The following is a 25,496-nucleotide window of genomic DNA, read 5'->3' as shown; positions in this document are numbered from 1 at the left end:
GACAGCTCTGAGGGATTTATGGTAAAGATGCTACCCACATTCAGAGGAAGGACTGCAGGAGAGGAAACATATAAGATAAACAATTGCTTGAATGCATGGGCTGAGGCGGACATGAATGGGAAATAGACCCTGAACAAGGACACATGTTACAACCAGTGGAAATGTGCGTTGGCCATGGGTGGGGGGAGAGCGGGGGGTGAAGGGGAAAGTAGGGGCATAAAGTATGTAAACAGGTTAAAAACGAATATTAATAAATGTCTAATAATAAAAAAATAAAATAAAATAAAATAAAATAAAATAAAAGATAATTACATGACAAATATAAATTCAAGGGAAGCATAAAAAGGTTAGAAATCATAATGGATTTGATGAGGTTAAATTGTTTAAATTCCTACAAAGGAAAATGATACTTATAAATCCTAACAACTTTATCATTATTAGGATAGTTAGAACAGAGGCCATGGATATGAGTTAATTAAGATGGGTTCATTTCAAAAAAATTAAATTAAGGGAAGAGAAAGGAAGGATTAGAATGGGGTGAAGAGCCTTACATAAAAGATGTATAAAAGGAAGAGCTTTTACAATGGAGGGAAAGATGGAAAGGTGGCAGGTAATGCTTAAACCTTACTTTTATTAGAATTGGATAAAAGAGAGAATACTATACACAATCAGCTTGTTATAGAAATCTAATTTGCCCTCCAGGAAAGTAGGAGGGGAAGAAATAAGAAAGAGTGTGATGACTGAAGGGAGGGCAGACTGATGGAAGCAATAGTCAGAAACAAAACAGATTTTTGAGGAAGGACAGGGTAAAAGGGGAGATCAGGAATCACATAGGAATCAAAATTGTGAATATGAATGGGAGGAATTTACCTATAAAACAGAAGCAGATATCAGAGAAGATTAAAAATCAGAATCCAACAATATGTTGTTTATAAGAAATATACTTGAAACAGAGAAACACAGAGTAAAAATAAGAGTTCAAGCAGAATTTTTATGCTTTTGCTGAGGTTAAAAATAAAGCAGGGGTAGTAATCATGATCTCAGAAAAAGCAAAAGTAAAATTAGATGTAATTAAAAAAACATAAATAGGGAAACTAAATTTTGCTAACAGGTACCACAGACAATGAAGTAATAGTAATACTAAACATATATGCACTGATGTTATAGCATCCAAATTCTTAAAGGAGAAGCTAAATGAGTTACAGAAAGAAATAGAAAAAAAAACTAAATGCATCTTTTTCATATCATAATGCAATAAAAATTACATTCAATAAAGTGCCATGGAGAGAGAGATTAAAAACTAATTTAAAAATTGGAAACTAAATAATCCTAAAGAATGAGTAGACAAAAAGGAAATCACAGAAACAATCAATATAATTGAAAAGAATGCCAACAATGAGACAACATATCAAAATTTTCTGCCAAAGCAATTCTTGTGGGAAAAATTTATCTCTGAATGCTTACATCAATTAAATAGAGAAAGAACAGATGAATGAATGTGCAAGAAATTTTAAAAAAGAATATGAACAAATTAAAAATCTTCAATTAAAAAGGAAATTGGAAATCCTAAAAATCAAAGAAGATAATTATAAAGTTGAAAGAAAACCAATGAACTAATAAAAATGAGGAGCTGTGTTTTATGAAAAAAGTAAACCACTGGTTAATTTTATTTTAAAAAAAGAAATAGGAAACCCAAATTACCAGTATCAAAAATGAAAAGAGTGAATTTGTGATCAATGAAAAGGAAATTAAAGCAATTATTAGGAAATATTTTATTCAAATGTTTGCTAATAAATCTGGAAATCTAAGTGAAATGAATTAATATTTACAAAAATTTAAATTGTTCATTTTAACTGAATAGGAACTAAAATATTTAGATGACCCTATCTTAGAAAAAGAAATTGAACAGATTATATCAATGAGCTTTCTAAGAAAATATCCCCAGGACCAGATGAGTGAATTTTACCAAATATCTAAAAAAGCAATTCCAATACTATATAAAATATTTGAAATAAAAACAAAGGCATTTTACCAAATTCCTTTTATGGCACAAATATAATGTTGGTACCTAAACCAGGAAGAGCAAAAGACCAGTAAAATTACCTAATAAATATTGATGCAAAAATTTAATAAAATACTAGTAAGGAGATTACATCAATATATTACAAAGATCATATACTATGACTGGGTGGGATTTATACTAGGCATGAAGAGTTGGTTCAACATTAGGAAAACTATTAGCATAATTGATCATATTGATAATAGAAACAACAAATATATGATTATCTCAATAGATACAGGAAAAACTTTTCACAAAATATAACACTCATTTCCATCAAAAACACTGTAAAGCAGAGGATGAAAATGGACCTTTGCTTAACATGATAAATAGAATCTATTTAAAATCATCAGCAAGCTAGAAGCCTTCCAAATAAGATCAGGGGTGAAGCAAGGATGCCTATTATCATTACTATTATGAAATGTTGTACTAGAAATGCCTGCTATAATAATAAAAGAAGAAAAAGAATTTGAAGGAATTAAAATAGGCAATGAGAAAACAAAGCTATCATTCCTTGCAGATGATATGATGGCAAGATTAGAGAATCCTGGAGAATCAATTAAAAAACTAATTGAAATAATGAATAAATTAAGCAAAAGATGCAAGGTATTAAATAAATCTGTATGTCATCAGCATTTTTATATGTTATCTACAAAATTCAGCAGCAGGAGACAAGAGAAATTCTATTTAAAATAACTATAGACAATATTGGGAATCTCCTACCAAGACAAACTCCAGAAACTATACAAACACAATTTCAAAATACTTTTCAGACAAAGTCAGATCTAAACACCTAGAGAAATAATAATTGCTCATAGGTAAGGACAATTCCATATAAATTAGTTTATTCAGTGCCATAATAAAAATTATTTTTGAGAGTAACAAAAAATAACAATAATTCATATGGAAGACAATCAAGGAAAACGATGAAAAAAATGTGAAGAAAGTTGGCTCACCTAGTACTACCAGATCTCAAACTCTAAAACTATAATCATTAAAATAATTTTAAAAAGCCAATACTGGCTAAAAAATAGAGTGCTGTGGGGGCAGCTGGGTAGCTCAGTGGATTGAGAGCCAGGCCTAGAGACAGGAGGTCCTAGGTTCAAATCCGGCCTCAGACACTTCCCAGCTGTGTGACCCTGGACAAGTCACTTGACCCCCATTGCCTACCCTTACCAATCTTCCACCTATAAGTCAATACACAAAAGTTAAGGGTTTAAAAATTAAAAAAAAAAAATTGAGTGCTGTGTCAGTGGGATAGATTAGGTACACAACACAACTTATAAATTATCATAATAATCTAGTGTTTGATAAGCTCAAAGATCCAAGTTTTGAGAACAAGAACTCACTATTTGATGAAAATTGCTAGGAAAACTGGGAAGCAGTTTTGCAGAAACTAAGATTAGACCAACATCACACCATTGCCAAGATATAGTTAAAATGGTATGATTTAGACATAAAGGGTGATATTGCAAGCAAATTAGAAGAATATGGAACACTTTATCTGTCAGATCTATGGAGAAGTGAAGAACTTGTGACAAGAGAAAGCATTATGGGAAAATAAGATAGATAATTCCGATTATATTAATCAGTTGTTCCCAAACTTTTTTGGCCTACCGCCCCCTTTCCAGAAAAAATATTACTTAGAGCCCCCTGGAAATTATGAAACTATTTATTGAACTCAGATAGAATGTAATACAAAAAAGTGTGGCCAGCACTGCTCCCCTGGATTGCTGCAGCACCCACCAGGGGGCGGTAGTGCCCACTTTGGGAATCACTGCATTAAATTAAAAAGGGATTGCTCTAAGAAATCCAATATAGTAAAGATTAGAAGGAAAGCAGGAAACAAAGGAAAAATGCATATTAAGTTTCTTTCATAAAACCCTCATTTTTTGAATATATAAAGAAAATGTTTCAAATATGTAAATCTGAGTCATTCCTCAATTGATAAATGGTCATGAAATATAAACAGGAAATTTTCAGATGAAGAAATCAAAGCTAGATATATTCACATAAAAATGCTCTAGATCACTGTAAGAGAAATACAAATTAAAACAACTTTGAGGTACCACCTTACATTTGTCAGATTGGTTAATATGACACAAGAGGAAACTGACAAATTTTGGAGGGAATGTAGAAAGATTTAGACATTATTGGGCTCTTAGTGGAATTGTGAACTGATCCAACCATTTTGGAGAACAATTTGGAACTAGCCTTGAGAGGCCTATGCATATACATTTGACCTAGCTAAAAGAGATATTTTTTTAATGGAGAAAAGACCTATAAATACAAAAATATCTATAGCTTTCTGTAATGGCAAAGAAATGGAAACAGAGAGGAAGTCTATCAATGGGGGAATGGATGAAGAAGTTGTGGCATATGGTTGTGATGGCATACTATTGTGCCAAAAGAAATGACAAGCAGGAAAGTTTCAGAAAATCCTGGATTTATATGAACTGATACAAAAAAAGTGAGTGGAATCAGAACATTGTACACAGTAATAGCAGTATTGTAAGGAGAATCAGTTGTGGATGACTTAGTTCTTCTGATGAAAACAAAACCAAGACAATTCCAAAAGATTTATGATGAAAAATACTCCACCTCCAGAGAAATAATTATAGTGTGAATATAGATCAAAGCATACATTTTTTGCTTTCTCTATTTTTGTTTGTTTTATTTTCTTTTGGGGATCTGTGTTTTCTATTCTAAAATGGCTGACCATACTCATACAGTCTATATCAAATTCTTTGCCTTCTTAAGGACAGGGCATGAGAGAAGGTAGGGAGAGATTTAATTTAGAACTCAAAATTTAAAAAAAACACTCAAATGTTAAAAACTGATTTTCACATGAAATTAATAAAAAGAAAATATTTTAAAATTTTTTCAAGAAAATTTTGTCTAAAAACTTTTGTGTACAAAAATATAGCAGTTCTTTTTGTGGTGGCAAAGAATTGAAAGTTGAAGGTATGTTCATAAATTGAGGAATGGCTGAAAAAGTTGTTCCACATAATTGTGATGGACTACTATTGCACTATAAGAAATGATGAGGGGAATGTTTAAAAAAAAAACAAACATGGCAAGACCTATATGGACTGATGTACAGTGAAGTGAAGAGAACCAAGAGATCAAACTAAGTACAGTAACAGAAATGTAATGATGATCCGCTATGAAAGACTTCACTATTCTAATCAATACAATGATACAAGACAGTTCCGAAAGATCCATCAAAATGTCATTCACCTCCAGAATGAGAACTGATGAACTCTTGAGTTCAAACTGAAGTAAAATTTTCTCATTTTCTTTTTCTTTTTAAAAAAATGAGTAATATGGAAACATATTTTGCATGATTTCATATGTAAAATTGATGTCGTATTGCTTGTCTTCTCAGTGGGTATGAGAGATGGATAATTTAGAATTTAAAATTTAAAAAGAGAAGAATGTTAAGAATAAATAAATGAGGAGGCAGCTGGGTAACTCAGTGGATTGAGTATCAAGCCTAGAGGTTCTAGTTTCAAATCTGGCCTCAGACACTTCCCAGCTGTGTGACCCTGGGCAAGTGACTTAACCTCCATTGCCTAGCCCTTACATAGTATTGATCCTAAGGTGGAAGGTAAAGATTTAAAAAAAGAATAAATTGAAAATGATGATATTAAAAAGAAGATGAAACAAACATCTCCTAACACTGAATAATGCAAGTCCAAAAGAAGAGGCTCTCTTATGAGGCAGTATGTTTCCCATAAATGGATGACTACTTATTGGTGATACTGTAGAAAGAATTCCTGATTCAAGGTTACATGATCTCTAACTTCCCATCTACCTCAAACTCTAGCATTTTAATGATAACAATAATCTGAGCATATTTCACTCTCAATTATTCATGGAAATGGAGAACGGGGATGAGAGAAAATCCATATTCCCAGATAATCGAAATAAATTTCATTTTGGTCAATAAAAAAAAAGAAATTAGCCTGCAACACTATTTATTTTACACATTTCTAAAACACATCTGTCTGGCTGATCAGATTATCTTTCGTGTGGTGTTTGTTTCTCCAAAGCTGACAGATTTAATTAAAGGTATTTCCAGATATTTGTTGGGATCAACACTGGCTTCAAATGCCTCTTTGTCTCCTTGTTTCACATGAATTTCTCTAACCTGGGTTTCATTGCTGTCTTTCTCTGGGAAATTTAAAAAACAAAACAACAAAAAACAAAAGTCAAATATCTGCCACAAAATCTCTACTAATACATAATGTATTTCTAAATATAAAAGAATAATTCATCTCTCTAATGTGCTTCAAGGCTTGCAAAATTATTTCCCCATACAAATCCTATGGAAATAGGTAGAATATTATCACCCCTCTTTCATTAGAAGAAAGGTCCAGGATATTGATGTAACTTTGGTCACGGTCCCAAAGCTGTTATATGTTGGAGCCAGGATTCCCCAGTTCTCATGGCTACAAGTGCAGTTTTGTTTTTTTCATTAACACCAAAACTAGTATGGATTCTATTTGTCAAAACATTTGACAACTACCTATTTCTGAATCATATAGATCCAAGTGATACTTCCAGAAAAAACCTAAAAGCATTACCAGATAAAACCTAAAAGCATTACTAGATATTACAAAGTTTGGGGCATAAAAAATGAAGACCCTACATTCACAAGCAGTATTTCATCAATTTTTTGTCAACCAAAGGTAGGGGATTCAGAAGAGAGAAGCAGATTTTTGGAAATAGTTGGTTAAGAGAAAAGTATCTGGGGAGGTGGAGTCAGTATGGTGGAGAGACAGGATATAATTCAATGAGCAAACTTTTCCTGTCAAATCTAGAACATATGCCAAGCTGAATCCTAATGGGACAATTCAGAAAAAATGTTACAGTGAATCCTTTGTTCAGCCCAGCTCAACACAGGGAGACAGTGTAGACACTGAGGACAGGGTTGGGTCAAGAGCACACTGTAAATGGAAGATTCAAGTGCCTAGGGAGAGGCTATGTTCCAGGGCAAGAGGAGGTACAAGACCCACACCAAAACATGTGGCATTACAACAGGGACAGGTACCAACTGGAAGTTTTGTCACTCACTAAACAGCACCAAGTTTTAGATCCAAGAAGAAGCATTCCCAGGTAGGGAGACTCTGAATAGTATACTAAGAAGGTGGGAAGTTCAGAAACCACCAGCAGCAGTGGTGTTACTTGGGTCTCAGGTGCAAAGCAAGGTCTCATGTCCAATGTCTAGTCCAGTAAGTAAAGGGATAAGGGCCAGAATCAAAAGTGAGTCTATATTTCTGCTGCTCTGAACCAACAGAGCTTGTTAGCTGGCTCAAAGGGGTGGACCCAAGCAGCATTCTAGTCTTGTTCGGACCCAAACCCACAGGAACTTGCCAAGTTCAGACCAGGGTAGATAGCAAACAGATTCTGCTCTGGATCAGATCATTTTTCAAACACTGAAAGCTTGTACATCCTCAGCCTGTCCCTGAGATCCTAGAATAACACAACACTCAAGAAAACAGCAACAGGGTCAGCCCAGATCTTCCCTTCAGAAGTGCCATAGTGCCCAGCTCTAACATCAAGTCTGAAGGCAGGAAGGAAGTTGAAAGATGGGGCAAACAACCCCACCCCCAACACCACCATAATGAGCTATTAGTGTGGCAGGGACACTCAAAATTTACACACAGAGAATGACTCCAAATATCTACAAGCATTGTTTCAGAAAAAAAACAAACAAACAAACAAAACAGCTTGGGCACAAAGTCAATTAGAGTATCTGGGAAGGATGAAGCAAAAGGTTTTTTTTAAGTATTTAAATTTGGTTTTATTGGAATGAAAATATTTGAGGGGGAAAATGGAAAAGAAAAGAGAGCAATGAAAGAAAAAAATGCAATTAACAGTTTGGCACAGGAAGTTTAAAACCTTGCCTAAGCAAGAAAAAAACAAAAAACTCTGAAAATTCAAATGATTCCACAAAACCAATGACTCTGTGAGGCAATAAGAAATATCAAAAGTGAGGACTTCTGGGTTAAGATGGCCCCAGAGTAGAGACAGGCTCTTCCTCTCCTCTCTACTGAGATAAAGTGCCTCAAAAGGACAAAACCAAAGTCAGATGAGCAAAGGAGTTCCACTGTAGGGCGCAGCATGGAAGGAAGGCAAAGTTTGTACATTTCCATGCTAAAAGGAAGTGAAATTACTCCCACCAAGGGGGGAGCTCATAATCCCTCCCCCACTGCACCTACAGTGCCAGAGTTGGAGCGAGCACAGGGCAACCTCTAGGTTGGGGGACAGGGGCTGGCTGAGGTTATCACAGACTTATTCCTAAGAGCAGTGAGACTTGGGACCCCAGGAGACTGAGCGAACGTGGAGATAGGACACAGAGATTGGGCAGAGAGGAGCAGCTCACAGCAGACACCATGGAGACTGAAAAAATAGCCTCAGGAAAAAAAACCTCTCCAGAGTTCATTACAGAGACTTGCCTACATTCTGCACTCAGACCTCTGCAGGGCAATCTCTAGGTTCTAAAAGACTGGCTGAGGCAACCACAGACTTACCCCTAAGAGCAGCAAGACTTGGGTCCCCAGGAGGCTGAGGGACATGGAGCTTTGGTGAAGAGATAGTACAGGGCTGCAAAGCAGACACTGCTGCAGAGACTCGAAAATTAGCTGCAGGGCAAAAATCTCTCTGGAGCTCAATACAAAGATCGCCCACTTTCTTCACTCAGACTTCTGATTGGGAAGGAACAAAGTAATGGTCACAAACTCCCAAGAACTACAATCCACAACCACCAAAAAAACCCAAGAAGAAAACCTTAACCCTCAATAAATTTTATGCAGAAAAACTCCAGACTAAAGAGGAGACAGTAGAAGATAACAAACAAGTAAACACATCCAAACCTTCCCCAAAAAATGGAAATTGGTGACCAGTTTTTGAAGAGTTCAAATCTGAGATTATGATAAAGATATAAAAGATTTGGCAAGGAAAGTGGGAAATAGTTAAAAAAGAATATAGTTTAAAAGACAGAATTTCCCACTTAGAAAAACAAGCTCAGAAATCAAATGAAACAATAAGCAAATTGAAGACCAGAAGTGACCTACTAGAAGCCATGAAAAGCAGAATAGATCAAACTGAAAAGGAAAATCAAAAGATCTTAGCTGAAAATCAGTCATTAAAAACTAGAATTGGGCAAGTCAAAGTCAATTATCTCACAAGACAGCAAGAATTAAAAAAGCAAAGTCAAAAGAATGACAGATTAGAAGGCAACATTGAGAAGATGGTGGAAAACAGGTCTAGCAGAGACAATTTGAGAATCATAGGCCTACCTGAAAACATGGACACAAACAGAAACCTTGGCATCATACTACAAGAAATTATGCAAGAAAACTGCCCTGATGTTCTTCAACAAGAGGGCAAAATAGACATTGAAAGAGTCCATAGATAACCGTCTACATTAAAACCTCAAAAGACAACCCTCAGGAATGTAACTGCCAAATTTAAGAGATTCCAAGCTAAGGAGAAAATATTATAAGAAGCCAGAAAGAGACAATTCAGATATCAAGGAGCGCCAATCAGGATTACACAGGATCTGGCAGCCTCCATACAAAAGTACTGCAAGGCTTGTAATATGATATTCAGAAAGGCAAGAGAATTGGGTCTACAACCAAGGATCACCTATCCATCAAAAATGACTATATTCTTCCAGAGGAAAGTATGGGCCTTCAAAAAAATAGAAGATTTCCAAATATTTGTAAAGAAAAGACCAGAACTAAACAGAAAATTTGATATCCAAATACAAAACCCAAGAGAAACATGAAAAGGTAAATAAGAAACAGAGGGGAATTTTTTTCCTTTAAGTGCTTAAATTAGGTCAAATTGTTTATATTCCTATATGGAAAAATGTCATTTGTAACTCTCAAAAATTGTATGCTCTATTATAGTAGTTAGAAGAATTATTCATTGGTAGAGATTGTACTAAGTGGTTTAAGATGATATGCAAAAAGAAAAGGGGGGAACAGAAGATGGCACCAAGAGAAGCTTGAAGGAATAAGAAAATTAGAAAAATCTATACCACACAAAGAGGCATATGGGAGGGGGAGGGGAAGAATACTATTACAAGAAGGAGAGGAAGAGAGTGCTAATAGGTAATACCCAAACCTTAACTCTCAGTGGAATCAATTCTGAGAGGGAAGAACATCTAGATCCATTGGGGTATCGAATTCTATCTTACCCTATAGGGAAGTTGAGAGGGGAAAACTAAGTGGCGAGGAGTGGGGGGGGAGTTAAAAAAAAGGGAGGGAATTAAATAGGCCCCCAAAAAAGAGGGGAATAAAAAGGGAGGGGCAGAAAGAGAAGTAAAATAAAGGTGGGGATTAGGGGGACTGATTAAAAGCAAAATACTTGTGTAGAAGGAAATAGTGAAAGAAAGAAGGGCAGGACTAGGAGAGGAAATCAAAATGTTGGGGAAAACACAGGTGGTAATCATAACTCTGAATGTGAATGAGATGAACTCACCCATAAAAGAGAAGCAAATAGCAGAGTGGATTAGAAACCAAAATCCTACAATATGTTGTCTTCAAGAAACACACATGAGGCAGGTAGACACATAGACAGGATAAAGGGGAAAGGCTGGAGCAAAATCTATTGGGCATCAACTGAGAAAAATAAGGCAGGAGTCGAAATCATGATATCTGACAAAGCCAAAGCAAAAATAGGTCTGATTAAAAGAGATAGGGAATGTAATTACATCCTGATAAAAGGCAGTATGGACAATGAGGAAATATCAGTACTTAACATGAGTGCACCAAATGGTATAGCATCCAAATTTCTAAAGCAGAAACTAGTGGAGCTTAAGTTGGAAATCGATAGTAAAACTATCCTAGTGGGAGACCTGAACCTTCCTCTATCAGATCTAGATAAATCAAACCGAAAAATAAATAAGAAAGAGGTAAGAGAAGTGAATGAAATCCTAGAAAAATTAGAGTTAATAGATATGGCTATTGGGAGAGTTATTAGACTTAGTTTCAAAGAGGAGAAGTAGAACAGTAAGCTGAAGCTGAGGAAAGATAAATCCAACCCTGGTATGAGGAAAAAACTTCATTAACAACTATAGAAATGCAGAAATGGAAAGCATTGTCTTGAGAAAGCAGGCTCTTTCTCAATTATCATCAAGGACAGAATGGTGAGGTATGTGATAGAGGGAATTCCTTGTCACATGTGCATCAGTCTGAATATGAGACTTTTTGATTCAAAGTGTGTAGGTTAATATCTTTGCCAAGAAAATCCCCAAAGGGGTCATGAAGAGTCAGATACAACTAAACAACAAAGATAATTATATTAGTTGATTGTAGTCTGGGTCGATCAATATCCTTTGCTTTTTAAAGAATGTTCATATTATACATTCAAATCTTAAGGGCAAAAAAGTTGAATGTCACTCACTTATCAAGTCCTAGGCTATATCTAAAAAGCCAATAATCTCCTATTTTGTTGCACCTGCTTACTACTTAGAAAAGACTCAGCTATTTTTAGGTACTTCTCCAAAAAAGGATCAGTGTCACGAATGTTTGAATCGTTTGGTTTGGGGATTTGTATACTAAGGCTCTTATAGCACTGGCGAAGACATGGCACATGTGCAGAGCTGGCACTTGGGGAGCTGCTCCATTCCCCCTCTTCCCAGCATCCAAGGACATTTTTTGCATGCCCCACCACTCTGTCTTGCAGCCCAAAGCAAGCACTTTCTCTCTCAACTCTCTTCTGTAATCTGGGGCTCACAGACCGCTTGAATTTGTCCTCTTGGGCACTTGAACTCTGAAAAGGTTTGCCACTGAGGCAAATGTCTCTTTAGGCTCCAAGGAGCCTGCTCAAACCCTAAAAGGTCCATTTTAAGCTGCTTTTGGCAAATGAGAAATCTGTATTGTTGTAATCTATTATTTTCCAAGTCTTTCATTTTTTTCTTAAAACCCTTACCTTCCATCTTGGAGTCAATACTGTTATTGGCTCCAAGGCAGAAGAATGGTAAGGTTAGGCAATGGGAGTCAAGTGACTTGCCCAGGGTCACACAGCTGGGAAGTGTCTGAAGCCAGATTTGAACCTAGGACCTCCCATCTCTAGGGTTGGCTCTTAATCCAGTGAACTACCCAGCTGCCCCCTTCCAAGTCTTTCAGAATTAGGCAACCAAAAATCCTTAAGGAAAAAAATTAAGATAGAATGAAACAAAAAATGAAAAATGAAATCAAAAGTAAAGACTATTTTACAATGTTGTCTGGACTCCTGTTAAATCTTTACAGGTTTACTAACTTAGTTACTACAGGGTAAGTTAGCCTACTATTTTTCCCCCATGTACTAAGCAGAACTAATCACAGGTACCAATATAGGGTGGAAATTGCTGAAACATTATAATAAGCCTCCCAAGGTACCTTGAAGCTGAAATGAATTACTAGGGAGTTCATTCTCTTCATTTATCCCAATTAGTGTTGCCAACCAAATACAAACAAAATGAAATTTAGAAACATATTTGGTGGCCTGCAACATATTTAATGACCCCTCTCCATCATTACCAAAGCTAACTCCACCACTTTTACCTAATTCTGTCAATTAGCTAAAAGGAGACATGTCTCAGAAGCAGGATTGAAGAATAAAAACAAAATAATATTTTGGCTCTGAATAACTTTGATCTTACCTTTCCATCTCATCTATACCTAATGCTAACTACATATTACTAGATTACTATTATGGACTTGGGAGTAGGAGAAAACTAAAGAAGGGGAGATGAAAATCAAGCAGGTGGTGTGGAAGAAGTACACGGAGAAAAGGAGAAAATGAACTGCCAGGAACAGTTAATATCCGAAATAGAGATGCAGAAGTAAGCTGTCAGTTTCAAACTTTTTTTTTACTTCACATTTAAAATGTTTTGGGGGGCAGCCGGGTAGCTCAGTATATTGAGAGCCAGGCCTAGAGATGGGAGGTCCTAGGTTCAAATCTGACCTCAGACACTTTCCAGCTATGTGACCCTGGGCAAGTTAGTTGACCCCGATTGCCTACCCTTACCACTCTTCTGCCTTGGAGCCAATACACAGTATTGACTCCAAGATGGAAGGTAAGGGTTTTAAAAAAACAAACAAATAAATAAATAATAAAATGTTGTTTTGAAGGAACCATATCTATCAGTGATTCAAGAAACACAAATTCTTTGGTAAACTCCTTATTACCTTCCAAAAAAGAGAAAAGAAAAGAAATAAAAGGTGTATAGCTTTCACTACTCCCTTTTCCTTCACTAGATCCAGGCAATCCATCAGAAGAAGGAGAAAGGGGGAAGAGAAATTCCAGTTCCCTCCCACACTTCTCACAACTTCTCCTGATACTACTTCTGAACTCTCTTCAAATTGTACCAGGATGAGTTACCAGTCTCTTCAACATCCTTACTTATCCTTACTGCTTACTTTTGCACCTCCTCAAGCCACACAATATCACTGGACTCCTGTCTTAGTCTTCCATTCAGGCCACCCCATTTACTCAGCAGTCTTTGTTTCAGGTCACAGGAGTATACACCAGTGGCTTGGAATTTGGATAATCCCCACTCCCAGTAGAGAGATTTTCATTGGGATCCAGGAGGCTGTATGGGTAGGAGAAGTCCAGAATTGAAGAATTAGTGGTGTCAAATATGCTGCCTGAATTGCACTGTAGACCAAAATTATTGAATGCAATTGGAATCAAATTAAAATGCAATTGGGAAATATTTAACAAAATAAGTAAAAATACAACATAATGTTAATATGTAGTTTTCTAAATCAATGTGATCCACAGGGACCTTCTATTTGACACCACTGACCTAGATCAGTGATGGGCAAACTTTTTAAAGAGGGGACCAAAGGAAAGGAAATGCTCATCTGTCAGTCTGTTTCTGAGGCAACTCTTTTGAAGTTTCATTGTATTGTATCCTACTCGTTGTATTTGTCAGATTAGGAATAATGTTGGAGGGCCAGATAGAACATTTCAGGGGGCCGCATCTGACCCGCAGGCCACCAGCCATAGTTTGCCATCACTGACCTAGATTATATGATACTATACCAAGTATTTGATTAGACAACATCCCAATCCTATCTTTTAAATGTTATATGATTGCTTTATAACCAAATTGGACGTACATTTTTGAGAAAAAAATCTAGACTTGTATAATGTCACAGTAATATTTTTAAATAAATTGAATGAACAAGCAAAAGTTAAAGAAAAAGATGATATTTTATCAGAAAAGTAAAATATAATTTTACCTAGTACCGTAGCAGCACATTTATCCTTTACCAAGATACTTTTTGCAAGACTGTTAGTCCTTTTGGCAGGAGGAAGAGAAAGTTCTCCTATTGTAGGTTTGATATCAAACCACTCTATAAAAATGACAAAAACAGATTTTTTTAAAAGTATGTCAAAATAATCATCAATGATCTATGAAAAATGAATTATTTGGACTTTGGATCTTACAATTACTACTAGACACACATGTAATATATTAATTAAGGATTTCTATCCACCCCACCCCACCGTCACCAAATTTCATAATGTTTTCCTTCACTCAGATTGTGTTAAAAAGATTATGTGAGGGGGCAGTTGGGTAGCTCAGTGGATTGAGAGCCAGGCCTAGAGATGGGAGGTCCTAGGTTCAAATTCGGCCCCAGACACTTCCCAGCTGTGTGACCCTGGGCAAGTCACTTGACCCCCATTGCCTACCCTTACCACTCTTCCACCTATAAGTCAATACACAGAAGTTAAGGGTTTAAAATTAAAAAAAAAAAGATTATGTGACTTTATTAGCAAATAGGAATAATCACAACCCTTATTCTATATCTCATATATATATATATATATTTATGTCATTAAAAAAAAGCTAGCAAATAAAAGGAAAACAAAATATATATTTTCCATTATAGGCCATATTCAAAACTGTTAAGGATGCATTTTCTGTGTTCCCATTATGTCCCACAGAAATTCTGATTGTATAAGAATAGTGAGCCAATCAATCAACAAGCATTTATTCAATGCCTACTGTCTGTTAGCCATCATGCCAGAATCTGGGAATTCAAAGATGAAACGGAAACAGTTTTATTCTCAAGGAGCTTGCCTTCTAATGGAGAAGTTTTCATTCTTAACTATTTCCACAGTGATAGAACCAAAGTTCCCATGACCAATTTCCTTCCATTTCTTATGTACCTAAGGAGTCTTCCGTTCCTTTACCATCTTCCAGGCATATTTTGACTGGCCTTTCTTTAGAAAGCTGATTGGAGAAAATGAGTGTGGAAGTCCGTGTATAGTGACTCACTCATCAAATTTAATTTTTAATATCCAAATGCAGTCCTTCCCAACAAACTTTCTAATTCTCTTAAACTATAACCATCGCAGAATAGACCTAGAAATGAGTATATGGCTAGAAACAACAGGAAAACCTCCAGCAATCAACTATGGTTTTTAGATTCTGCCTATAATAGTTCCATGACTAAAATGAAGGTGAGTTTTCTTCAAATACTTAGAAGATTTTTATATAGAAGGTAGAAAGTAGGCATTCATTTGTTCACTCATGCATCCATTCCATAAACCTAAAACTTACACTGTCCAACCTTATCTCACAATACCAGACTTGGGTATTTTATGTTCCAACTAAACAATATACATCTCTTTCTTTTCATTTTTCTGATTCTCCATACTTTTTCTCATGCCAGCTCCCATGAAACATAACTTCTCTTCCCATTGGTTGATGTTCTTCCCTTTCTTCCTGGTCATTTCAGGATACCAATCTATGCATTCCTCCTTTTCCCTCCCCCCACAAACATACATACATACACACATACCAGATGAAAATCATTTCCCTATTTGTCATAGTTAATTACTTAGACCTTTACTTACTCAGCACTTCTCTTATTTCCTCCTCATACTTTATAGTAGTTATCTGTATGGTTGCCTTTTCCCATCAGATAATACATTTCTCAAGAGCAGTGATATATTATAGTTCTCTTTCTCAGGACCTAACACATTACTTTATATATAATAGTTACTTAAATGTTTGTTGAATTAAAAAACGTCTACACAGGACACTGTGATAGGCACTGGAGAAAATACAAAATAAATAAGATAAGGTCCTTGTCCTTGAAGAGTTATTGTTATCTCAAAATTAAGAACTAGAATTAATGGGTATAATATTACAGGCTCATAGGATTTTAGAACTAGAAAAAAATTTACAGATAAAGAAATTGAGGCCTCAAGAAATAAAATCATTCACCCAAGATCACACTGGAAGTGAGAAATCTAGGACTCAAAAAGATATTTACTCAACTAAGAAATAACTTTCTCACAGGTAAGAGTTTTTCGATAATGTAAAAGGCTTCCAACAAAGGGATCATACTACCTGTTACTAGAGATCTTTGAGTAGAAGCTGGGCAGCAACTTAAGAGATTTTGTAGAAAGGTTTCTTTCATTAAGTAAGAAGTTGAATTAGGTCCTTTCCAGCTCTCTGATTCCATGGCTTAGAATTTTAATTTAATAAATGGTAGAATGAGCCAAATCACCACTAGAAGGTGGCATGAAGCTACTGCCTTGCTAAAGTATTAGCTTATTTTCAACTTCATAACTCTTGACTTTATCATTATACAAAGACCAGTTCATTATGACATTATTCTAATGTACCAGTTGGTATTGACAGGAGTGTGGTGTGTGAGGTATACAGAGAAGGCCACTTTGGCACAATCCCAGAGTGTAGGAAAGGAAGTGATATCTAATGAGACTGGAAAGACAAGTTAAAAGCAGGTTGTGCAAGAAACTCAGTAAAGGAGTTTATCTTCATAAAGTCCTATCTGTGTGTTTCAGCAAAATTTTCTGGGCAGCAGTAAGTCCGATGAACTAAAGTAGAGAGACTTGAGACAGGAAAAGACTGCTGCAATAATGTAAATAAGCCTAAATTCAGGTGATTACTATGATTAGAAAGAAGAAATTGAATTAGAGAGAAGTTGTGAAGATGAAAATGAATGGCAAGGTATGAAAACTGACAGAATATATGGGGTGAGTGTAAGAGGGTGATTTAGGGAACGGGACCAGATCATTAGGATAGGCCCAGTATCAGAAGATTAACTGATTTGGGAAAGCCAAGAAGCAGAGTCTGAATCTGAGATGACACACACAGACCACTCAGTAACAAGGATGGATGCTGTATCTATTATAACAGGGAAAGTTTAGATAGGATTTTTGGAATACCCTGACATTAATATCAAATACCAGCCCACCCCCCCAGATCTAAATGTCTCTTATCACTGAGTCTTCCAAGAGTTTGAGCTATGCTGATCCTTACCTAACTATCTAAAGATCCCAGTCCTAATCTAGAAAAGCCTGCACTGAACCAACTCTGCTTAGATGATAATAAAGGTAGTGCTCTGTAGCAAACTTAATAGGGTCCAGGAAAAAGTGCTCGATCCAAAAGGAACCCAGACCTGATCTTACAAACAGATGCCAGATAGTTCAGGATCACCAGGAAACTCAGTAGATAACAGCAGGGCAACAGGGCAGCAAGCAGGATGGGAAATTAGGGTTTCAGCCACCAAGCAAAAGCAGCCAGTCCCCCCAGGTCAAACCAGAGAAAGACTACCAAACTTCAATTAATAGCCTTACTCCTGCATTCTAGAAACTTTTCCTGCATCTGCATCTCCCTGCATACCCACCCCACACTTGCCCAAATCCTTTCTTCCTTAAAACAGGAGGAAGAATAAAGAATTCCAAGATAATTCCAAGATTATGAGGTTAGGAGACAAAAAAGATATCCATACCTTTGAGAGAAATAAAGATGTTTGGAAGAGGAGAAGGTTGAGGGGGAAAGATAAGGAGTTTAGTTTTGGAGACATTAAGTTTGAGGTTTCTATAGGAGATCCATTTTGAAATTTCTGATAGGAAACTGTTGATGAGAACCTGAAACTTAGGGGAAAGATTTGAACTGGATATATGAAATGGAAGTCATCTGCATGGAGATGCTAATTAAACTCACGGGAGCTGATGAAACAGTGTAGAGGGAAAAGAGGAGAGAACACCTACAATAATATGGATGCTACACCAGCAAAGGAAAATGAGAAAGAACAGAATTTATTATAATATGTATAGATGCATAAATGTGTATATAAGTAATATCTCAAAATGCTTCAGCATGGTGCAGTGGATAGAAAGCTGGCCTTTAAGCCATGAATACCTAAGAATGAGTCCAGGCTCTAACACTTTCTGGTTATGTGATCCAGGACAAGCCCTTAACCTGCCAATCCTCTAGGTATCTCTCATTTCTTCCTTACTGCTGGATCAAAGCATTTTATCTTCCTTTAAGGCTCATATCAAATGTCTCTTCCTAGCTTTCTTACTTTTTTCATGTGTTAGAGCTTTCTCCTTCCAGAAAAATTATTTTCAACTATTTTGCATACATTTAGTATTTGAAAGGCTGCCAGGTAGCTTGAAGAGAGAGCTGGCTTCTGAGAAAGACAACTAGGGTGTAAGTCCATATCCTCACTCTGTGACCCTGAACTATAAAATGTACTCCATCTCTCAGCAAACCAAACATTTCTCCAGGACCTGAGGCTACAGTCAGATATATACTGGTAAAAGAAGATTCCTCAATAGGAATTTCTTACACAGATGCAATCTCAGCTCTAGGCTGAAACAAAGGAAACCTTAGAATTTATTTATATAAGTACACAAGTATATATACTCATAAATAGGAATATAAATATAAATATAAAATATAAAACTTGTAGGGGGGGGACTGGTTTGTTTTTAATCACAATATTCTTGATACCTAGTTCAATATTGGAACATTGCCTGCTTTTTAGGACCAGACCAACAATTTCATTGTCATAGGGAAATCTTTGTTCCCTAAGAACCTGGCATAGATTAGGCAGTTAGTAAATGGCAAATTAATTGAAAAGTATGGAGGAAGCATTGCTTAGTGATGGTAGTAGGTGGTTCGAAGGCCATCTAGAAGTGACTGTAGGGAATAATGGGTCTGCCTTTGCTTGATTCTGGACCAGTATAGTATAAGCTCCTTTAATAATGCCCTCTTCCTAATTTTCAATCTCTCCCTATCTTCTATCTCCTTCCCTATCTCTTAAAACATTTCCAGATTGTTCCAATTTTTTAAAATGTTCATTTTGATTCTAGTCAAAATGGCTGCTTGAATGGCAGAAAAATTGCCCAGCTCCCACATAATCACTTTAGCAAAACCCTAAAGTTTACACCAAACCAAATAATAATAAATAAATCCCAGAAGAAGCCCCTCAAACTTTGAGCCCAAAACTAAAGATCAGCCAGAATAGAATAGAAAAGGGGGCTGCGAGCAAAGCTGAAACCAGGGCAGGTCCACATGTAACCTGCACTGTGTCTGATGCAGCCAGAGTGGAAGGCTCATCTAAGAAAACTCCAGTGTGTAGACTCTGGAAATGCTGGAGAACTTTATTGAGAAGTGGACAAAACCAATGTGCAACCTAAGAAAGCTCAGGCCAGGGCATTCCATATGTCCTGAATGAACAGTACTCTGACCTCCAAGATCCCTCCTCCAGGAAGACCAAACTTTGGGATGTAGAGATTATCAAAGAAACTCAAGGAACCAAAGATAGGAGCAGATATAACACCATAACACCCAAAAGTAGAGCAGAAGGCAAAGCCTAGCCATGGTACCATGGCCAAATTCAGAACCTAAATTTGGGGAAATGAGTAATGTTTTTAGAAAATGAATTACTATAAAACTCAGAATGCAAGAAGGGAGTGAGAAATTAAGAAGAAGCACTGAGTACAGATAATTCTCTCAAGATATTCAATAGTGATGGGAAGTACAGAAATGTAATGCTAGCAAAATAAGAGCAGATGGTCAAAGGAAATTTTGTATATTTATTTTTCAGAATTTGGGAGATTTGAGTATGATTGTAAGCAGATGTGAAGGAGCCAACTAACAGTGAAAGGTCATAAAAGAGAATAAGATCAGTGATATGGTGCCACTAATTTTACCCCAGACAAATCACCTCCATATTTTTGCCATTATCATTAGACTTTAAAACATTCTGAATGGTTCCAGGCAACCCATCACTAAAAGAAAAACAAAAACAAGTGCCTTTCCCAACAAGGGTAAGATGTCCAAAAACCTTATATAGGGAGACAGCCCAGACTAATTAGTAGTTATTCAGCTGATGAATAGGCTGCAATACTGAGAGCAGCATCCTGGAGAGTAGATGTCTTTTCTTGAGGAAGAACAGTGTACTTTTTTAAACAGCTAGAAAAGGATATCTAAATATTGTCTGAATTTAAAGCCAAATCCTATCATTACATCAGTTTATAATCATTCCTAGATCTACCAAGTACCATAACTACCTTTTGTGAGTACCATAACAATTACCTCAAAGCACAAAAATAATCTTGATTATTTGATGCCTACTAACCACAACATTCATCATAAAAGTCTAAAAAGACTAGGGCTAACTTCATGGAAAATTAGCCAAATAAATTTAACAAAAAAAGCTTTGAGAAAAATTAAACTTTTGATGAAAGACAGCTTATAGAGTAATTATGAGTTAAGTGCTGAATATATTGTAGAGTGCTATATAAATGCAAGCTCTTGCTAGTATTATAAAAGAGATATTAATCTTTAATTTTATTGTGACCTTTCATTTCCAGGTAAGATGCTTTAAGGTTCCAGGTCCACAATTAGTCAGTTACAAATTCTCCCAGTATTCTACAAAACATTTGCTGGAACAATTTGCTTAGCCTATTTCAAAAAGAAAATTCACAAAGAAAAACCATCATTTCAATGAAAAACTTCTATAATGAATAATACTTAAGAAAAAGCACAGTAAAATAAATGAAGGGAAGATGAAAAGATGTTTCAGTCCACTATAAGTTTATAGAAAGGTCATCTTTTTTTCATAACTTTCATTATACTAAGGTCTAATTAACACTTGCAATCTTTAAATAAATAAAAACAAAAATTTTTATTTTTTGGTCCAGATTAGTGATTTTGATCAATGGAAAAAACTCCTAGTGAAAAACCTCTCTAATAATTTTCCATATGTAAATGAAATTAATTGACAGGATCAACTTCATATAAAAATGTGAGGTTCTCACACAATTCTGATCATTTTGAAGGATATATTATAATTATTCAATATTACTGAAAAAATAAGAAGTCATCATATTTTACATAGATTAGTATAGAGTTCTATTAAGGAAATTGAAATGCTTTTGTAATTACCATAGAATGCCTTCTGACACCCTCATTAAAAAAACTGCTCAAAGGTTTCATAGATTTTCAAATTGATTTTTATTCCTCAAAATGTTAAAGAGGAGGAGGTTGATGTAAAGTTGCACTGAAATATATGATTTCTCAATACATGAAGAACAAAGTGGAAACATGAAGAATAAAGTGTTATACCATTGCCCTTTTTAGTTGTTTGTAATTAAAAATTTTTCTGTGATCATTTTATTTCCTTATTTACATCTATTTTATACCACAGGGAAAATATTGAGCTCTTGAAGCAGTTAACAGTCTAGGACTATTAAAAGTACCATCTAATATGATTGGTAGAATGATGCATGACAAATTTGAGGATAAATGTCCTGTCACCCATATTTAATAACTGTTTCATAAAAAATATGTGTGTATTTAAACACAAATTATTCTGATATAATTAATAACATTACTAGAGTTTTGCTAACAAATAGAAGAAGGGTAGCTAAAATGGTTGAGAATCAGAGAAGCAAAAAAGAAGAAATTGAAGCTGATGCAATGGCCTAGAGATATGGGGATTACCAAAGACAAACTTTATTTCCTTCATAATTTTACTTATTACAAGTCCAGCCCTCATTTCTTCTTTCAGGAGATCAGGTAGGGAATAGTTGCTTTTTTTAGAATATAAGGCCCAAAAAGGAGTGAGAAAAAATAATTTTGATACAAAACTTACTTGGATGGAGTTTTCTACTCAGTCTTCTCTGTAACATTTGTAAGACACATAGAAAGTCAATTTTAAGTTGATTACTAAGTATATTGGGATTGCTTAGTAATTCAGTTAACCGAATGTTACTCTTGATAAATGATGAAACGGTGGCTTTGGGCACCAGTGGCATATTTATCTGGTAGTTACAATCTGTGAAGTTCACATAGTCATCTTGGATACTTTTAACTCTAGAAACATACAAAACAAAAAACTTGCTGTTTACTCAAAGCCTTGGAAATAAAAAATTACATAAATCTTAGAAGGTTCATTTTAAAGCTTAAATATCTAATAATAACTTACTCTTGTTTTGTCAGTAACATATAGACTTCTTGTATCAATATTTCTGGTACTCCAGGTTTACAGTGAAGTGTCCCATGAATTAATTCTTTGGGTATTTTCAAATGCTTTTTTGCAAAAAACTTAAAAAAAAAATTTAGCTGAGTCAATTAGGCATTTTTAATAGTAAAGAGTTCTACATTACAGTCTCATTTTTTCACTCATTTATTTAGATTTATTCTACATTTATATCTTTCAGTTAATCCTCTTCCTAACCTCTAAAAAGCTAACATAATTAATTCAATGAAATAAAATATAGGTATTATAATAAGAAGAATAGTTAACTTGTATATAGTGCTTACTCTGTGCCAGACATCTGTATTAAATGCTTTACAAGTATCTCATTTGTTTGTTTTTTTAATACAGAATGGGAGTGTGCTGTTTTCTTAAAATTAGATGTGATTAATAACTTACACTTTCCAGCTGTGACCAATTAGCCAATTTGGTTCTTATGGAAGTTCCATTCCCAAAAGCTGCCAGTTTAAGATCCCGTGGATAATGGATACTGAATATTTCTGCAAGTAGGAAGCCGTTGGAAAAATCTCTGACCAGTAACAATAAGGAGATTAAACAGAATGCTATATTTTAGTTAGTTTGCAATTGTATCATTGGCATGTGACTCAGGGTTTCCCTCTAGACACCCCAAACTCCAGAAGCATTCCTAGTCAAAAGGACATGAGAAATTCCTTTCTGCCCCAAGGGCTTTCCCTTAAATCCTCTTTTAACATAGATGTGCATCTCCCAATTCTACTCCACAAGCATTGGGTGGTACCTAATCTAATCATCCTTTGAAACCCCCAAACCCAATGAATTATCTCATTCCTGATTTACCACCACCTCCTACCCCACCCCCCACTCCTGCCTCCATCCTGTAACCCTTGTTGTCAAAGGGTTATAAAGACCCCAGACCCCATCTCCTCAGGGAGGCAGTGTTCCACCTGCATACTGTCTCCCTGCTGTTCAACACTGCTTCCAAACTAATAATTTTTTTTATTTTTAAGCTAAATTCTGGAGCTTTGCATTCTTGCAAAAGGGTACCCGTCTGGAACCTGGGGTTTCTCTTACAACATTATCATATTATTATTTTATTTTATTTATTATCATTATTTATTATTATTATCATCATCATCATTTTAGCTTATAAACTCTAAAAAGGATAGGACCCTGTCTCATCTCAATTCTTCATGTCCCCCAAAACCTGGCACAGTGTTTGCTAGATGATTTGAATGGAATAGTGTGACTCAAATATTTAGTGTGAATCAGAGATAACAATACTAAAGCTTTCCAAAACTTGAAGTGAGAAATTCTTCAAACTGCTTTGGTTTTGAGGTAATTTGGTATAGGAAGAAGAATGAACTAGGAGTTCTAGAGTCAAAATCCAAATCTGCCTCTTCATAGCTTTATGACCTTGTAATAGTACAGAGCCTCAGTTCCCTCATCTATAAAAATGGAAACTGGACAAGATAGTCTACCCATTTCTCTCCATTTTTAAGAATATACTAATAAATTTGTTGGAACTAACTCCTATAAACTTAGAGTCTAGGGGAGTCTTTAAAATTATAATATCTCTACATCATTTTTGGTGTGTCATTATATCTAAATGCATGTTGATTAATCTTTGTCACCTGGATATAAAAATGATTTTCATTTTTATGAATATGAATTCATGAGTAGCTTAATAATTTCAGAGCATTAGGTGCTAAGAACCTGGAGAGAACAGCAGAGAATGGTAAAGTATAGTTCCCTGTTAATTATTATTTAAGTATTATCCCCATTTTAATTTATCCCAAGGTGATCCTGCTTTCACATTTGTTGATAGCACTTACAATATTGGAGGTATTCCAGTATCTTAGAGTGCCAGTATATAAAATGGTTATAGGTTTGATGACTCATTTAAATGGAAGAGAATAGAGGTAACTATAGTAGGAGTTCGATAGAATGTTCATTTGTTATCAACTCAACAAATATTTATTAAGAATTAATTGTGGGGAGCAGCTAGGTGGCTCAGTAGATTTTTGCCCCTTAAAGACTAGCAGGCCAGCAACTAAGTTACGCTGCTTCTCACAGAGAAGCCCAGAAATATAGAATTTGAGCACTGAAACTGTAGTCAGATGACTCGGGTTCAAATCCCAGCTCTGCCTCTTACTTAACCTGTTGGGACCTCAGTTTCCCCAGAACGTAGGCTCCTTGACAGGGGCTGTTTCATTGTTGTCTTTGTATCCCCGCAGCCTGGACCGTGCTAGTGTAGGCATTATTGATAAGCTAATCTGTAAAAATAAAAGGATCTTCTCACCTCTTAACATCTCTTCTTTAAAGAGAGGGGGAAAGGTAAGGGTCGAAAAGGGAGCTGACCCTGAGGTCACTCCTACTACCTAGGTACGGCCCTGCGTGGGGCGGGGCATCCAGGGTGGGGAGGTAGAAAAAGGGGTGGGGGGTGGGAAGAGCGCAGGCGTGAAAGTTAGGAGAGAAGGAGCAAAGGCAGGGTGTGGTCCGTAGATCTCAGGCAGCGCAGGCTGCATCAGTAAAGTGACGGAAGCAGAACAGAACAGTACAGCGCAAGCGTGGGGTATCCAGTGGGGTGGTGCCTATACGAGGGGCGGGGCGGTCGAAAGAGGTAGGGATGTTGGGGCAGGAGCCGGTTGGTGCATTGCAGGCTGGGGGCGGAGTGCCTTAAGGGGCTTGCTTAGACAGTGACATGGGAGGTATGGCGCGTCTTGGGGAGGGGTAGCTACCTGTTGATATTCTTGGGGGAAAAAGTGAGATCCATGCTTTGAAGCCAGCGCAAGACGGCCCTGGGCAAGCGGGACTTCTTCGGGGGAGACCAATATGGCAGAATTAACTTTCGCCGTCTTGTGGAGGCAGATGTGGAGATGTTTAGAGGCTTTGACTGTGGCAGTTGACCCGAGAAGGAGCCTGCCCCGGCCATGGCCCGTTGTCTCCCCCCCCCCAACCCCTCCGCGGTAACCAGAGGGGGAGGGGCACCAGCACGTTGCTTCGCTGCCGCGAGAGGCTTCTCTTCTCACCTGGGACCGACCTGTTGGGGGCGTGATTCTTAGAAATACCTTGGATCATCTTGAGAGTCTCTGGTTCCTTCCTCTTAAAGACTGCCCCCTCTTCCCTGCCTGGGAGCA

The 25,496-nt window shown here is 36.3% G+C and overlaps 1 protein-coding gene across 1 annotated transcript; it reads right to left on the bottom strand.

Annotated features, from left to right (window-relative positions):
* Window positions 1-6,077: 6,077 nt before the first annotated feature.
* SPATA4 (spermatogenesis associated 4) lies at window positions 6,078-25,380 on the bottom strand. The gene is made up of 6 exons (XM_044681666.1): window positions 25,098-25,380; window positions 22,780-22,909; window positions 22,330-22,448; window positions 21,997-22,217; window positions 14,308-14,421; window positions 6,078-6,235 (listed from the first exon to the last, which is right to left on the bottom strand). The coding sequence occupies exons 1-6, from the start codon at window positions 25,289-25,291 to the stop codon at window positions 6,078-6,080; spliced, it is 936 nt and encodes a 311-aa protein (XP_044537601.1). The 5' UTR covers window positions 25,292-25,380.
* Between the last annotated feature and the right edge of the window lie 116 nt (window positions 25,381-25,496).

This window comes from Gracilinanus agilis, chromosome 6, assembly GCF_016433145.1.
Source record: "Gracilinanus agilis isolate LMUSP501 chromosome 6, AgileGrace, whole genome shotgun sequence".
NCBI lineage: Eukaryota > Metazoa > Chordata > Mammalia > Didelphimorphia > Didelphidae > Gracilinanus > Gracilinanus agilis.
This window is presented reverse-complemented; position numbering and strand designations above follow the sequence as displayed.

Excerpts from the sequence above, each read along its gene's own strand:
- SPATA4 (XM_044681666.1), bottom strand. The coding sequence starts at position 25,291 with ATGGCCGGGGCAGGCTCCTTCTCGGGTCAACTGCCACAGTCAAAGCCT. Across the intron at positions 22,910-25,097 it reads TCCCCCAAGAATATCAACAG|AGATTTTTCCAACGGCTTCC; the intron begins GTAGCTACCCCT and ends GTTACTGGTCAG. Across the intron at positions 14,422-21,996 it reads GAGTAGAAAACTCCATCCAA|AGTGGTTTGATATCAAACCT; the intron begins GTAAGTTTTGTA and ends TCATTTTTATAG.